This window comes from Adelges cooleyi, unplaced genomic scaffold, assembly GCF_023614345.1.
Source record: "Adelges cooleyi isolate 19-005CV unplaced genomic scaffold, UGA_ACOO_1.1 ACOO_flye_CR_arks_rails_tigmint_CR_PRNA_23, whole genome shotgun sequence".
NCBI classification, from domain to species: Eukaryota; Metazoa; Arthropoda; class Insecta; order Hemiptera; family Adelgidae; genus Adelges; species Adelges cooleyi.
In genome coordinates, this window is record NW_026095893.1 from 8,336,068 (window position 1) to 8,352,043 (window position 15,976).

A 15,976-nucleotide genomic window follows, 5' to 3' on the forward strand; every position below is an offset into this window, starting at 1 on the left:
ATACATCACAACAAAAACAAACTACGTACAGCTGTGACTGCCGTCATCATAATACCTTTAGTTCGTATATTATTTAAGCAATTGTTTAATTATCCTAATTTCTGGCTAAAAGACAATTTAAGTAAATACAATTTTCGAGATTATTATGCCCGCCAAGGGAAAATTTAATACATTTTTATGACACGGGACTTGCGAAAATTGAATATAAAATAATTATAACCAAAGTACATAGTGCCAAAGTTAATAGTGTAATATTTATATTTTAACGACCAACACGTGTGCCTTTAATAGTTTGTTTGAACAATACTTTTTTTTTTCAGCAACCACTAGACTAGGACAACCCAGAACACTTTGCATGAGACAACATCTAGAATGTGACAATTTAAGCCTTAAAGGTTTAACAAGTTTTTGTAAATTAAATTGCAACACTAACTCCTAAATTCCAAGATGATAGTTGGTTTATATCACGTAAATGAAAGATTTAAAATTAAATCCATTCGTTTTATTATTCTGGAACATCAACATTTGTTTATTTAACAACCATAATACACAATATATTTAAAATTACCTTAAATAATCAATTTATGAAATAATGGTGAACTATTGAACTAGATAATATTTAAGTAAAAAAACAGCCGACGTAAATTAAAAAATAAAAATAAAGATAAGTCTAAGATAACATAAGTCGTAATAAAAGCGATTAAAACAAATTAAAGAATACAATAGTAAAATTATATCTATTGTAGTAATTTTTAATTGATTATCTACCAAAACAAGCATCTTGTTATGAAGTAACTAACAAAATTAAGTAACAAACAAGTCAAAAATATAACACAAACCTCAAGACCTAAAAGTAAGAGGTACTAAAGTGATAAAAAAGTGTAAAACAATTTAAAATATAATATTTAAAAAGGTCAGAATGGGCGTTAGTAAAAAAACAATACATTTGGCTCTTTAATAAAAAACATTTTTTTACAAATAAATTCGTATACTAATTAATATTTGTAATTAATTATAGATATAAAAAAATAAAATTATATCTAATTATTTAAATATAATCTATGCAATGTTTCTTTATTTATAAATAATAATATATATGTCCAACAATTTACACCCTGTTCTTGTAACGAGTAGAAACTAATTAACAATATCAAAATCAACAACAACAGCTGTGTAATATTACAAAAAAAAAACGTTATAAATTAAATAAATGATCATTATGAACACATTACTTTTAAAAAGTCTTTAACAACTTAACAATAAAGAAGACAAAATACAATATTGTAAATTTCGACAAAAACGAATTAAGGAGTAAACATGAGTCAATCTTACGTAGTAACTTAATTGTAATTGTTTTGGATAATTTAATTGATGGTATGGAGGAGAACATTTTTTCTCGATTTATACCAAAATACTTTAAAAGGGTTCAGAAATATAAATGGACATAAAAAATAAATAAATAACAAAATTTAAGCAGAATATATAAATAATGAAAAAAAGCCTTACGTTCTAAATACTTATAATGCTATTTAGATTAGAGCACCTCATATAATATGTGTCTAGACTTTCACCACATAAATAAAATTTAATACACAATAATAATAATAACAACAAGAATCTATTTCTGACTTGAAATTGCTAATAATAAGTCAACCTAAAGTAGTCTGGCATTACAGGTTGATAATCTCTGTCGACGTCGATATGAAAGTCCTCATCGGCCAAATAGCTGCACATAAAAAAACCATATATTTAGATTATAGGCATGCCATGGATTACAATAATAAAAGTTAAAGTTTCTCACATGAAAAGTCCTCTAGCGAAATGAGTGACGTTTGGCACAAAATCTACACAATCATTTTTCATCAAATGAAACAGTTTTGGAAGACACACTGCAATGGAAATATATTTATTTATGTATAGATATATTTTTATACAGTGGTATGACAAATGTAGCACATTGCAATTACGATATACTTACTTAGAAATCTGACTAGATGAGGTAGGCCGTATATATGACTCACAGTACGATCAGGATATTTCTCAAGTATCTGACACACAATATGTAATTCCAATATTTAATAAACATAAAATTTCATGGAGTAAATGGTTTATAACTCACCTGCTGATACTGTAATTTTTCTATTCTATGTAAACACCATACTCCTAGACCTTGGTTGAAAGCGTCCAACATAACATTCAGAGTGTCCATACATCTAAAGGTTTAAAAAATATATAACTTGGGTATAAGTAATAAATAAAGAGATGTGTAAAAAGATTGGAAGCGCTGTTGTAGAGCACAACTCACACTGGGAATTTCCTTGCGTAGTCACAGAATATCATATACACAGATAGCCGTGCCGGTAAAGTGAATATCTATAACATCAACACATGGTTTAGTTTTTTATTAGGTCACATAGTCGTTAAATTACATTAAATAACACCAAGAATAATTGTAAAGCTTGTGGAAGCCGGTATTGTAAAAAGATTAGGCGCAACTAGGCTTAGGTTTTTGGGAATATCAATGTTAACAAAACAATTTATTTCCCATGACTACATTTCGCACACTTAGATCAAAACTGTAGCAACTCAAATAACATTTTTTTTTCAGAAATCCCAAAAAACTTATTTTCAAGTTTAATTACTATAACTTGTTAATTAAACTTTAACTGTTATATTTTAATATAACAGTAATATTTGTACAACCAACATACGTGCACTCCGCTTGATGTCCGGGCAGAATTAAGGAGAATGAACATAAGTTGGCGAAATTCTCCAGGCCCTCCCCTTATTCGTCCAATGTCTCGACCACCCGCTGTGAGGAGATTATATACTTTCATTTTTTTTTTTTCTAGCTGACTTGACAGTTATTTTTTATTTCCTACATTTTTGTAAAAACCAAATCAGTTTCCCATGCAGACACAATCGCCACTAATGAAATATATTCAGTGAACTTATTTTCTGCAGACAAAACTGTATTTATATTATATATAAAAAAAAATATAGAACTTAATATTATATTCTGGCACACTCTGTTCAAATATTGATTGATGACGTTAGTAATGCTTTAAAAATACGCCATAATTAGAAGTGTGAAAACAGGATTGGCTCGATCAAGAACACTGTACAGGCTGTAACTGTACTAAATTCACCAAATTTTTACAGGAAAATATTATCTATGCTCAAGCTTGGTCATTTTTTGATAGATCAACTATTATTATTTTTTTTTTAAATAAATTAATAAAAATAGTGAATTGAGTTAATGTAAATTAAAAAATGCTTAAACACAGATAAAGTTCTTCTCTATTAAATGGGAAAATTTGGTGATTTTATAAATTTGAATCGCGCAAAACTATTTTGATGGAAAAAAATTGTAATTTTTCCTATAAGTAAGTCATCTATGATAGTGGGCTAATAAAAATCACTATTAATATATAGAATCCTCTTTACTGTTTAAATAAGTATACACTAAATTAGAATTCTTTCTAAAATTGTCTATATTTTACTTCTTAACAAATAAGTGGGTAGCAATTTTGTGTTTAAGTTACATCTCTCTTGACATTATTGCCTGGCTTCTTTCGCTCAGTAAATGTTAGTTAATAATTATCCTACTATTATCATCATTCCTCATTTCTAAGATTACTAATTCCAAACTCTTCGTCCTGCATTAAACTATACACTGACATGATTCACACACACTTATTCATATTTTGACCGTGTTAACCACTCCCTGATGGTTTTGGATTAGTTTGTACAAATTAGACCTATATAACTGTGTAACTTCATACATGACCTAGGCTTTATGCTCACTCACAATTCAATCAAACGGAGCAGAGCTCCAATACTTCTGAGTTTCATAATTCGTTCTATTTTCTTATAGGAGTTTTAGCTCTTATCTCCGCTTAAGTTCCTTTATTACACCTTTGTAAGTCCCATTCTGGAGTACGATTGAAAAATTTCAGAGAAGATTTCTTTGACCGACTGCTCACAGACACAATGAAATAAAATAAAACAATTTTTGACTCTCTGAAATCTAGATTATGAGGATGATGCGTAAAACTGTAAAGGGTAGGAAATTGTATTAACCAACAATGATCCGGAATAGCAATCAACAAAAACAAATGCTTCGCAAAATAATAGTTACAGTTTTAGCATACATTGTAATAAAACTTACATATCTGTCATCTTCGACCAAATGATGGTCTTCGATATATATCCTCACACAACAGTCCGGAAAATCTAAACCATAGTCTTTTAATTCCAAGTCATCGCCGTCTAAAGAATCACCCTAGGTAAAAAAAAAAATTAATATTTTTAAATTATTCAAATAATAGTAACATAGAAACAAATTTTATTTAAATATTGATCGGTAAAACTCAAAAACTTGTTTTAGTTCATACCAATAATTGAAAATTATAACAAAGAAAGTTGAGAATTACAGTATTATGTTTATATTAAACCTGATATAATTAAATAAAAGTGTTTTACATAAGTTCATATTATTTTAAATATATCACAAAGTAAAGCAACATTTAAGTTTTGCATTAACGACTAAACAATAACTTATCCATTACATAAATAATTTTTTAACAAACAACAGCATTAAGTATACTCATTTTTCCAAATTTCTGTTTTTTTAATTTTGCTACTAACTAAAAATAAAAACACGGTATTTAAAAATGACTTGACATAAAAATAATTATCACTTTTCAGGAATTACATTAGAAATTTATAATAAGGTTTTTTAATATAATTTGTATAGGTTTATTTTTTTTTAATGACTATATTTTATTGACTTAATAAAATGTGAGCCGTGCAATATTCTTATAAAAAACTACCAACAAACCAAAATTATGCTATATTTATCAGTTATCATACAACGAATACAACAATAACTAAAACTAAAACAGTGTTAGAGTAAAAGTAAATCAAATATAATGTAACTAGTGACAATATCGAGTTACACTGAAAGTTTAAAATTGAAAACATCGTAAGAAATCATTAGAATAACATTTTTAAAAAGGGTTACAGATCAACTTGGAACATGTAAACATTAAATGTGCTATTTACCCGCTGACATTTGTTTATTTTATGCAACAGTTCAATGCAACTCTACCATGACAACAAACGTTTTATACACAAACAATACACACACACACACACACATACACATATATAAAAGTACATTATGTAGAGTGAGTATACACTAAGCCCCAAAATGTAAAATAGTAGTAAATGCAATGAACAAAAATTATCAGTTGAATTAAAAAAATTATGAAAAGGACTTGACGAAAAGTTAACAGTACCAGTAAAATAAGTAGCCATGCATGCAAATTTGTTTACTCAAACACGATGGAAATGAACGAAGAAGAGACAAACATACGCCAGTGGCTGACCAGACTATTCGTGCAGAACATCAGGGTCGGAGAGAATTTTTTAGAAGAAGGTCAACTCGCAATGGCAGCTACCATGTTTGCAAACGCCACAGTATTGACCGACCAACCTCAGCATTTTGTAGAGACCATTCGACAGATTTACCCAAAATACGTTTACTGGTTGTATAGACAGCAAATGATTTCCCGAGGCTATCGGCACTTATTCCCAAATGAAACCAATACAGACACAGAACCCGTAAATAAAGTTTTTCCATCCGAATCCAATATTCTACGTTAACAGCTAGTTTTACAATAATAAATTGTCGAGAAAAACACTATAATGTATATATTTACCTAAATAAATATTGGGACTAAGTATACTTTCAATTTCAAAGAAATTATAAAAATGGGATGTGACAGCATAGTTATAGGCTTTCAAGTTGTAAGAACATTGACAGTTGTCACTGCAAAATTTAATTTGAAAAGGAAACCCAATACGTAGAGTGATTACAGTCTGGACCGACATTCAGAAGCGTATTTAGGATTTTGTCAGAGTAGATATGCTTTGGCATTTGCAAACATTTCATTGACCCTAAGGGGGGGCTTTTGCTCGATCGACCATCACCCCCTCCTCCCCCTCACTATCGTAAAGCAAACAGTATAGTGTTTTTTAATTTTTTAAAACAATTTAAAATGTCATAAATACAGGTGAACATGGTACTATAATGATACTGATATATCGTATTCAGAAATACGAAAAGCTTCATCAAGACAATATCTCTAAGCTCCATACACCCCCTCCCACCTTAATGTATTATTTCACTTTTGAGGCCCATGCGTTCTGATAAACGATTTTTAAGTTTACATTAGAAGTATAACTATGTTACCAAGAATTACCATTTTTATGATGAGAAATTAACAAAATAAAATGTTATATCTATCCTTATTACTTTTATTCTCGATATTGTTTTATTTTTAAAAAAAATTTAATGTAAAAGTTGTCATACATATAATATTAACTGCTGAGATGTAATGTTATGAACATTACTTAAATACATTTTAAAAATATGAATTTAAGTTTTGCTGCAGTGATATACTTAATATATTATATTACTGTGATTTTCCACCACTAGCAAATGAAATCTGTTAGCCCATTTGATTTTTAAATATTACCCCACAAAATTATTCTTTAACATATTAAGTCAATACTCAGTACGAAGAAATGTCAAATTATTTCAGTCATATTATTAAAATAAAGTTAATAAACCAACAAATATTTACATGAAATAATTACCTATTTTATGTTAATCATAACATTGTAATATTTTGAGTAGACTTTGTGAATAGTCGGAGAAAATTATTTGTCATTTAAGTAAAAATAAAATAATGGAACTTAAGCAAAAATTATGTTTAACTTAAGGAATTTGACAATATTACATGATGTGGAGACTGAAAATACTAACTAAAAGCAATTACTATACAATGAGCACTAGAAAATTTCTTAGTACCTTCGGCCTCTAAATTTACAGAACATTGTATAGCTTTTTGTACAAAAAAAAATTAACAACAAGTGCAAATTTAATGAGGTTACTTTACAGCAAATTTTATTTTATTTACACATATTATTCTCACGACTTACATCATCACGTTTCTTCTTGCCGTTTTTTAATTTTTTTCCTTGTGCGTCGTGCTCAGGAAAAGGTTTACTCATCAAAGTAATCGCAACAGCTGCTTTGGCTGCCGCTACTCTTGGTTTTACTAAAATATGTTCAAAAAATAGGATGTTAGTTATTTATATTCAATGTGTAACAAATTATACAGACAATTCAAAATAAAACTACATGTATTTTATGTTACAACGCAGCAATATGTAGTCATAAACTTTATTAGTATTTTGTTTAAATTTAATCAAAATTGATTATTATGTTTTTTTTTTATAAAGCTACAATATAGGTACTTAAAAGTTATTAATTATTTAATGATCAATTACACTTACAAAGCTTTTTGGCTAAATAGCTTGTTGTTGCAACGTCATTGGATTGTTCAACACCTATGAAACATAATGCATATTACAATATCCAATTTTACAAAGATCACAGTTAAAAAATAATGTATATTTTTTTGTAATAAATTGACATGTTAACACATAAATTTGAAGTTTGTCTGTCCAAAATTACAATAAATGTAATTAATTGACTAGTTTAGTGATTTGTTTTTCCATAAATAAAAATTAAAAAACATAGGTAGCAAAACTTGTCTCTTTTATCTATTATCGTTGTGCCAAAACCAAATAAATAAATAACCTTTTGGAAGGCTTTATCTATTCAATTACAATATTGCTATGAAAAACACGCCAATACAACACAATCAAAACAAAATGCCACAATAATCCGTGAAAATCTTCAATAAATAATTAAATTTTATATTTTTACATTTACTAGAAACCTTATTATTTTGTTTACATTTTTATACTTATTATTTACAGAGTTGGCGATAACCCGTGGTTTTTTTAACCGAATCCAGTTAAATTTTTTGAGTATACAACAGTATACTAGTAAAATTCTGTAAAACAGATTTTTTGACGTAAAAACTATGCATTTACTGAGCGCAAACAAAAAGAAACCTGGGTGTTTTTGTCAACAATGATTATTTTTTTTTAAACATGACCTTTAGTTTCTACGGTATTCAGTTTTTCAATATCTATAATTATTATAGATGGAAAAATAAAATACATCAATACAAGTGAATAACAAAGTATTAATTAATTTAAACATAACTACAGCTAAAGAAAATGATATAATTATACTTTGATATTTAATATGACACATGATTCTTTATTAGGTACATCAACAATAATTTGGGAAAACTCAAATTTAATAAACATCATTAACGTATATAAGCTTTTAAATAAAATAAATATTGACAAAATTGTATAAAGAATAGTTGTACAATGTCAAGCAATAAAAAGTTTTAAGATAACTTTAAAGTTGAATTTCAAAAGAAACTCACAAATAATTTTTAATGCTAAAATTGTTGATCAAAAAATAATGTTGGGTATGTATAATGAGTTTTAATAATATAGAAACTTGCTTTCACACTAAAAAATCCTACTAATGTATTATGTAAATACAGATATAAAATTATAATAGTCACTTCAACTAACTTGAAGAGTACTCTTGATTAATCTGATGAATTGAATCTTGTTCATCCGATTTTTTACCAATATGCACACTTGACGGTTCACTCACATCCTCATCACTGATATGATTATTTGTGCTTGTAGATGAACTATCAGATGTATATTGTAATTCCTTTACAACTATAAAAACAATCAAAATATGTTTGTTACACAAAACATTTTTAAAAAAAAATTTAAAACAAATTTTTAATCAACAATGTAATAAAAATTTCATGCGTTTTTATATTTTCTTAAAATTTGTTTTTAAAATTCTCAGTTATCTCTTAAATCAATTTCTACAGCTTATCAACAAACATGTTAGACATCTACTCTCTCTTTCTAATATTAAAAAAACTGTCCTCTTTATAATGATAGTTCAGACAACAAGTGTTTGTTGCTTCCAAATCCTCTTTTTATAATAATAATAAAAAAAATCACTTGGCTCCTCTACTCCGACACTATAAAATAACTTAAATTATTTTATAGCGTATAAATGTATTATTATAACTATTAAAAATATTGCTAACTCAGAATAGTAAGGTTCTTACACAATTTTTGTCTTTAGAAGTGTTAAGTAATAAGTAAAAAATGTAATATGTTTTTATTGTAGATCCTAAATGACATAAGTTGTAATAAGTATCTAAAAAGTTTCATAGAACACACACAACATGGAATTTGTAATTAGAACAATAAATGAATGACAGAGTTAATAAAATCGAAGCTAAAAACTAAATTATTATACTAAAAAGTTTGACAAGTAGAACTTTTTTATTGTAAAAAAATAAATTATAATTTAGTTATTAGAACTTATTAATTTTGAATTAAATAATTATTTTTTATGTAATGCTATAACCACAAAAACAAAATTGTACAATAATAATAGCTTTTCTTTAGAGATAAAACATTTAGGATCATTTAGAACCATGAGTTAAAACCTTTTAATCATTTGTAACTCGCTCAATAATCAATAGATTGAAATTATTTTGACACCAAAATATGCAGAAAAAAATTTTCATTCATTGTGTTCAAAATATGCTTTTTTCAAATGATTTAGAACATTTTTATTCTCAGGCAGTAATAAAACATTGCAGTTGTTTCATCGACAAACAAAATTTTATCTAAATCACTTTCTTAGTATAGAAACAAAATGACAGAAGATAAATATTTGTAAAAGTAAAAAGAAATCAAAAACTTCACAAGTAGTGCTAATAATTAGAACATTAAAAAGTTATTAAAAATAGACCATCATAAATACCTTCATTTGTGTTGTGATTACTGCTGGTCTTGGGAGTTATTTCAGCACAGTTAAGTGGACTAGGCGGTATTTGTGGCTCATGTTTATTGAGTACCGTTAAAGTATGCCTTTGCCGCATGTGAAACATGTTATCAAGTGTATTTATCACTTCAGATTCTTGTAAGGTATAGTTGACCATAGTATTGTCATAACTTAATGGTGGGTGTTCAAATACATCTGAAAATTTTTTTAAAAAATAATAAATATTTAAAACTGACCACCTTTTTGAGAAAATCAACATTTATCATGAGAATCACAACATTTCCCAGTATGTATACCTCTAATATTATTTTCTTTGACAATTACGGGGGCCACTCCGTTAATTTCCCTTTCGATTGAAGAATGTCCACTAAAACATCCTTCTCCAGTCACTTGGCTGGAATATTTTGTACTGGCTATAACCACTGGTTTATTATTCGATTTTAACAAATCTATAGAATTTTCTGTTTGGTGTAACTGACTAACCATTTGTTCCAAGGTATTACTCCTTCGAATTCCATTTTTATGTGTTAAGCACGGGGACATTATGCTACATGCAGAAGAATTCAGATTGGATGAACATGTGTCATTATTGTTGACTAAAGAGGTATCAACAGAGTCTTCTAGATTATCTCGATTTTGATCAATAGTATACTTAATTTTTTTTGTATCATCATAGCTACTCTTCCTTTTTCGTTTTAAGTCTTTAATTTTCGAAATAGTAAGACTTTGACCATTGTTTATAGTTTGATTGTTACATAAAGTTATGTCATTTGAAACTTGAGGAATGAAGTTTTCATTTGAACGTTCAGAAACATTTATATCTTTGATTGCTATTCGATTATCTAATAAATTTTTATTATTTGTTTGTATATCATTGTTAGATAAAACTTTATGTTGAAAAAGAATATTATTCTCTACATGCGACGAAACACTACAATTTAACACATCCGGTTGAAGTTGTTGTACTTTTAACTCAGCTGACAGTTGGTTTTCATAATAACCATTGTGTACCTTGGTATCTGAAATTATAAACATGTCTGTTGAATATTTTTCAGAAATACAATTTTTTTTTCTTGTCTTAGTATTCATTTCATTTTTAACTACATTAAATAATCCATTTTTATTACTTATAGAAACAGGTTTTTTTATTAAATCCTCTTCCATGTTTTTAACAGTAGTTATTGTACTTAGAATATGTTCCTCGTTTTTAGCAAATGAAGGCGTCTGAGGATTTAATTGACCTTCAATTGAAGAATTTTGACTATTAAATTCAACAATATGCATCTGGCTATTACTAGAATCACAACCATTTTCTACACTATGACTTAATTCTTTGTTAGATTCAGAAGTATTTCTTAAATTGTGAGTTTCTATAGACTGCTCACATTGACTATTTTGTGTTACGGGGAACACCATACGACACACTGCCACATGTGCTTCTTTCTATAAATTAAAAAATTACATATTATTTATATTATATATTGTCATATACATTGTATAACTGTAGTTCCACATAAGTTTTTCTCAGTTAAGGTCATTTATATTTTTATTCAATTTAAATTTAAAACAAAATAATGTACATAGTAAATACCCATATTTTAGTATATATAAAATATAACAACAAAAAGTAAAAGTCTGTCGTTAGCACTGAGGATGACAACATTGTTGCCTAAATATGTGTACGCATAGTGTATTATTTTTATGATTAAAATGTTAAGTATTCATTTCTTTACTATTTATATAACCATAAGTTGCTTAAAGTTTATTTATGATCAATTTAACTTATGATACCCATTTCTCAAAAAATAATTACAATTTTATTAATGTTATTGTAAAATATTCTAAAATTGCTGATAACTTTGACTGGTTTATAACCAGTTTTGATTATACCAGTTAAATGTAATGTTATTAGAGTTTAATTTTTAGGATGGGTAGAAATATACTATGTTTGAAAAATAATTCATATAAATTTGGAACTTTTTCGACTATTTTTAAAAAAGTTATAGAGCATCGTATTTTTAAGTTGAAAAATTTGTACATTTTTTGAGTGTTTTTCTCGATTTTGTTGGGGAAGGGGTGACTTTTTTTAATTTTAGGCCTTAAAGTGTACCTTCAAGGTATGATTTCTGATTTATAGAGTTGCTACACGAAGAAATCAGTTCAGCGGCTTACAAGATATCGTGGGTTCAGACACAAAAATAAAAAATAAAAGCACATCATTGGAAAAACAATACCTTTTCAGCTCCGCACTGAAGCTAAAAAAGATATCCAATTCTTTTCGCCTTAGATAAAAACTAATAATTTAAATTTAAAAAAAAAAACTATTTTAACTATAGGTAATCTATCTACAATGTTTCGAAAAAATGTTGTTTAGCTAAGATTATGTTAATAATGAAGTTATTTGTGTTTAAAATTATTTAATGATTTACGGGAATACTAACTATTTGATCTCAATACCTTGGGTATATAATATCAAAACAACATACAAAAAAATTTTACATAATATCCTTTAAAAAAAGATTATGAATTGTAAATGGTTTTTTGCACACCAGTGGCATACACAAACTACACTGTTAAAACAAAAACCTTCTTATCACTACATGTGGCATTAAAGAAATTGTTGATTTTGTATCTTGCGACAGTAAAACAAGTTTATTACTAAAAATATGTATTTCATAGGGAACTTTTATGGTTTTAAGGGCTATATTATCATTACCTTTCAATAAACAATTTGATTCTTAGTTGCAAATCATATCTATATTTCATCTTTAATATTAGTGTTGTATTCAAATAAAGTAACATTTATTAGGCCTAATGATTTTGACCATTATACTTGACATATTTACTTGTACCTATTTGTACCATTTCTTTTTGTTTTAAATTAAACATATATATTACCGTAACATGCTTTATTTGAGTTTCTTTAGGATGACAATGCTTTGGTGATCTGTTCGTCCACAGAGAACTTGATGATGCATTTTGATGCATTAACTTTTGCCCATCAAGTTTTGGTATTAAATTTTTAGTTAAATTACTAATAATATCTTCATACTCTGTATCAACGTAAAGTCTTCCTTCTTTTATTGCTTTATTCATTTCACGCTTTTTTTTGCTATTAAAATGTAATGATGTTTATTAATATGTCTAATAATTAGTACTAGTCTTATTACTTAATAAATATCTTACTTGGCAAACTTTCTTATTTGCTTCATAACATTTAGGTTATGGGGAGTATGAGGCATAAGCCGTTCTTCGCTTACAATTTCATCCCATCTAAAACAATATTTTATGTAATCAATTAAGTAACACTTTATTAAAATATTAAGTGTATTCCACTTACTTTTTACTAAATTTTAAGTAATGAATACAATAATACTGTTCACCATCAATTTCAAGACGGATATCAATTATTTTTGCCTCATAGCAAACATTGTGCCATTTGCACAATACTTTCTCACCTAAGTATTAACATAAAAATAATATTTAGTTTCAATTATATCAAATTGTTTAGAACTTATCATATTATAAATTTAATCAAACAACTACCGTAAATAAATTAAGTAGTCGCAACTCACTAATATTTATAAATTATGAGCAATTTAAAAAAAAAAAAAGCTTAGACAATATTTCTTGAATATCAAAACATTATTTTGACATTATGAAAAAACACTATTTTAAGAAATTAAAATTGATCGATAGAAATTATCACAAAAATTAAATATTGTTAAGTTAAAAGTACCAAACATTCATAAAGATTAAATACACATTATATATTCAAGCGAAACTTCTATACGTGGTAGAAAGTGATTCTGATTTACGATAAGCGATTTACAATATAACAAAAATGTGCGATGGTAATAACTGACTGACTGCAATTTCAGCATCATATTAAACTAATAAAAAACTATTTTTCGTTCAACAATATTTTAAGTACTATGAAAATACGAAAAATTAAGCAGGCTTAAGATAAAGAAACATTTTTTTTTCATTTCTATTTTGAGTGACGAGTTGTTCTATGATCAATATACATATCTGATGATGTTAAATCTACATAATATTATAAATTAACTATATAATATATGCTTAAATTCAAATAACTCTAGAAATATAATTTATTATCTTTACTAAACTTGAATGTTATTTTCAGTTTCATAATATTTATTTAGTTCAACATTTCTTATTTAAGTTTCAATAATGTCCAACTGCAATAACGTTTAACCAATTATAATAACTAACTGAATATTTCTTAAGACTACTATTTCTGATCACATACTGGCATAGGAAAGATAAAATAATTGGGTTTTCATACTGGGTTTGTTTTTAGTAAGTTAAATTTAAAATAAACAATTTGTTAATTGACGTTAGGATACTTATGAAACATTTGTATATTGATGTATAATAACCTAATTAAATAGAAATATTTATTATATATATAATAATTGATACTTGCAAAACACAATTGTGTCCTTATATATATATAGTCTACAACAGTGCAAATTTCAATAGATCTTTTTATTTGTTATCATGAGTATAACAAACAAAATATATAAATCATAATAAAAAAAGTTAATAGCATTTCAACTATACTACACTGCTGCACTATTAATACTTGTACATGTTATTGATTAACGAACAGTACAATTAGTACAATATGGACATATGTACATCCATAATTCTAACGCACGGCAACACCAAGCTGGTGCAATTATCATTATACTCAGTACAAAGAGCTGGCGAAGTGCAGTCAAGTGAGACATAAAAAAGATTATTTAGTGTATACCAATACTTAAGTAGACCATAGTAGGACACCTGCAATTGGTGCAGTATAGTGGGAAAAGGCTATAAAGTAAACTAGTAGTAGTAAAATTTAAATATTTTTAGTTCTCAATACAGATTTTGTTGACAAACTGAGAATTGTTTATTTTTTAATGCTAATTTAATTTTTAGATTAATATGAAGAACATGAATCGTATACTATTTATAAATAAGCTATCTTTAATTTTAAAAAGAAAAACTCAATATTTAATAACAAATATATTTATTTATTAAGTGTGTTACTTGTTTTCGATCTGCTGAAATTCTAAATAAAAATATTTTAACCATTAAAATGGTTAAAAAATACTCGAGTATTTAATTTACTTTTACTTTCCTTTATTTTGTCATAATAATGTGCTGTTTGAACATTGTTGTAACTAATATTTACTGACCTTATTATAACAATACAACAAAAAACTCGAATTCTTAAAGAGTTTTATTATGTTTACAATAATATTGTGAGAAATTATTGCACCATCTAATCTAACCTTGTCATTGGATATTGTATTGGATATTTGATGAATTTAATGAAAATTACTACATATTTTTTTATATAAAAGCCAATGATATTATGCTAATGGAAAAACCCAAGATATCTACAAAGTCTTTTTGTTTATGCTTAAAATCCATTCGGGACGAACGGGTTTAGATAATGTTATTAACATATATCTAACACCTACTATTTGGGATAATGCGCGCGCCCAAAATAACTGGGTGGAGAAGCGGGCCCGGCGGCCATTGGCATATCGCGTTTACCTTTTGAGTATCTTGTTGACTTCATGGTCTCAATCGGTGAATTCGCCTTACATGGACTATTTATATGAACAAAACAAGACCATTGGAAAACAAAAATACTTGTTCAAAATATGAAAACAAGGGGCCATCGACTTGTAAACGCCAACCGCTGTCGTAACTAGTAGTTCAGTGGGAATCCGAGAGACCCAAGCCCCAACGCGGACTGACGAATGGCTACTGGTGAGTGGTGACTGCCTTCTGCCTGGTCGGGGCTCGGCTGGCCTGCCGACGGCGTAAATCGGAATACTGACTGCTTAGTCCTTATCATCTGCACATGTACACACCGCTATGTCCATGATAAGCGCCAGCGGGAAAATGGCACAAGGGGTACTCTATTGATTATATCAACAAAGCGTCTTGTCCTGTGAGCTTTAACGATATTCCTGAATAATATGCCGATGCACGTCGCACGACAACAGTAGTTTTTTATTAATAATATAATTATTACAAGTTACAACTGACCAATAATAAATTGTACAACGATATGTTTTTTTATACTTTAAATTCAATTTGAAAATTGCATTAATTATTGTTCGAGAT

At 27.4% G+C, this 15,976-nt stretch overlaps 1 protein-coding gene across 1 annotated transcript; it reads right to left on the bottom strand.

The window, feature by feature from the left end:
- Window positions 1-1,057: 1,057 nt before the first annotated feature.
- LOC126835300 (uncharacterized) lies at window positions 1,058-15,875 on the bottom strand. The gene is made up of 16 exons (XM_050567796.1): window positions 15,398-15,875; window positions 13,167-13,284; window positions 13,013-13,099; window positions 12,725-12,938; window positions 10,954-11,269; window positions 10,123-10,845; window positions 9,806-10,021; window positions 8,536-8,691; window positions 7,369-7,422; window positions 7,012-7,130; window positions 4,172-4,285; window positions 2,306-2,373; window positions 2,120-2,213; window positions 1,979-2,048; window positions 1,802-1,889; window positions 1,058-1,726 (listed from the first exon to the last, which is right to left on the bottom strand). Exons 1-16 carry the CDS (start codon window positions 15,420-15,422, stop codon window positions 1,639-1,641), a joined length of 2,550 nt encoding a protein of 849 aa, XP_050423753.1. The 5' UTR covers window positions 15,423-15,875; the 3' UTR covers window positions 1,058-1,638.
- Between the last annotated feature and the right edge of the window lie 101 nt (window positions 15,876-15,976).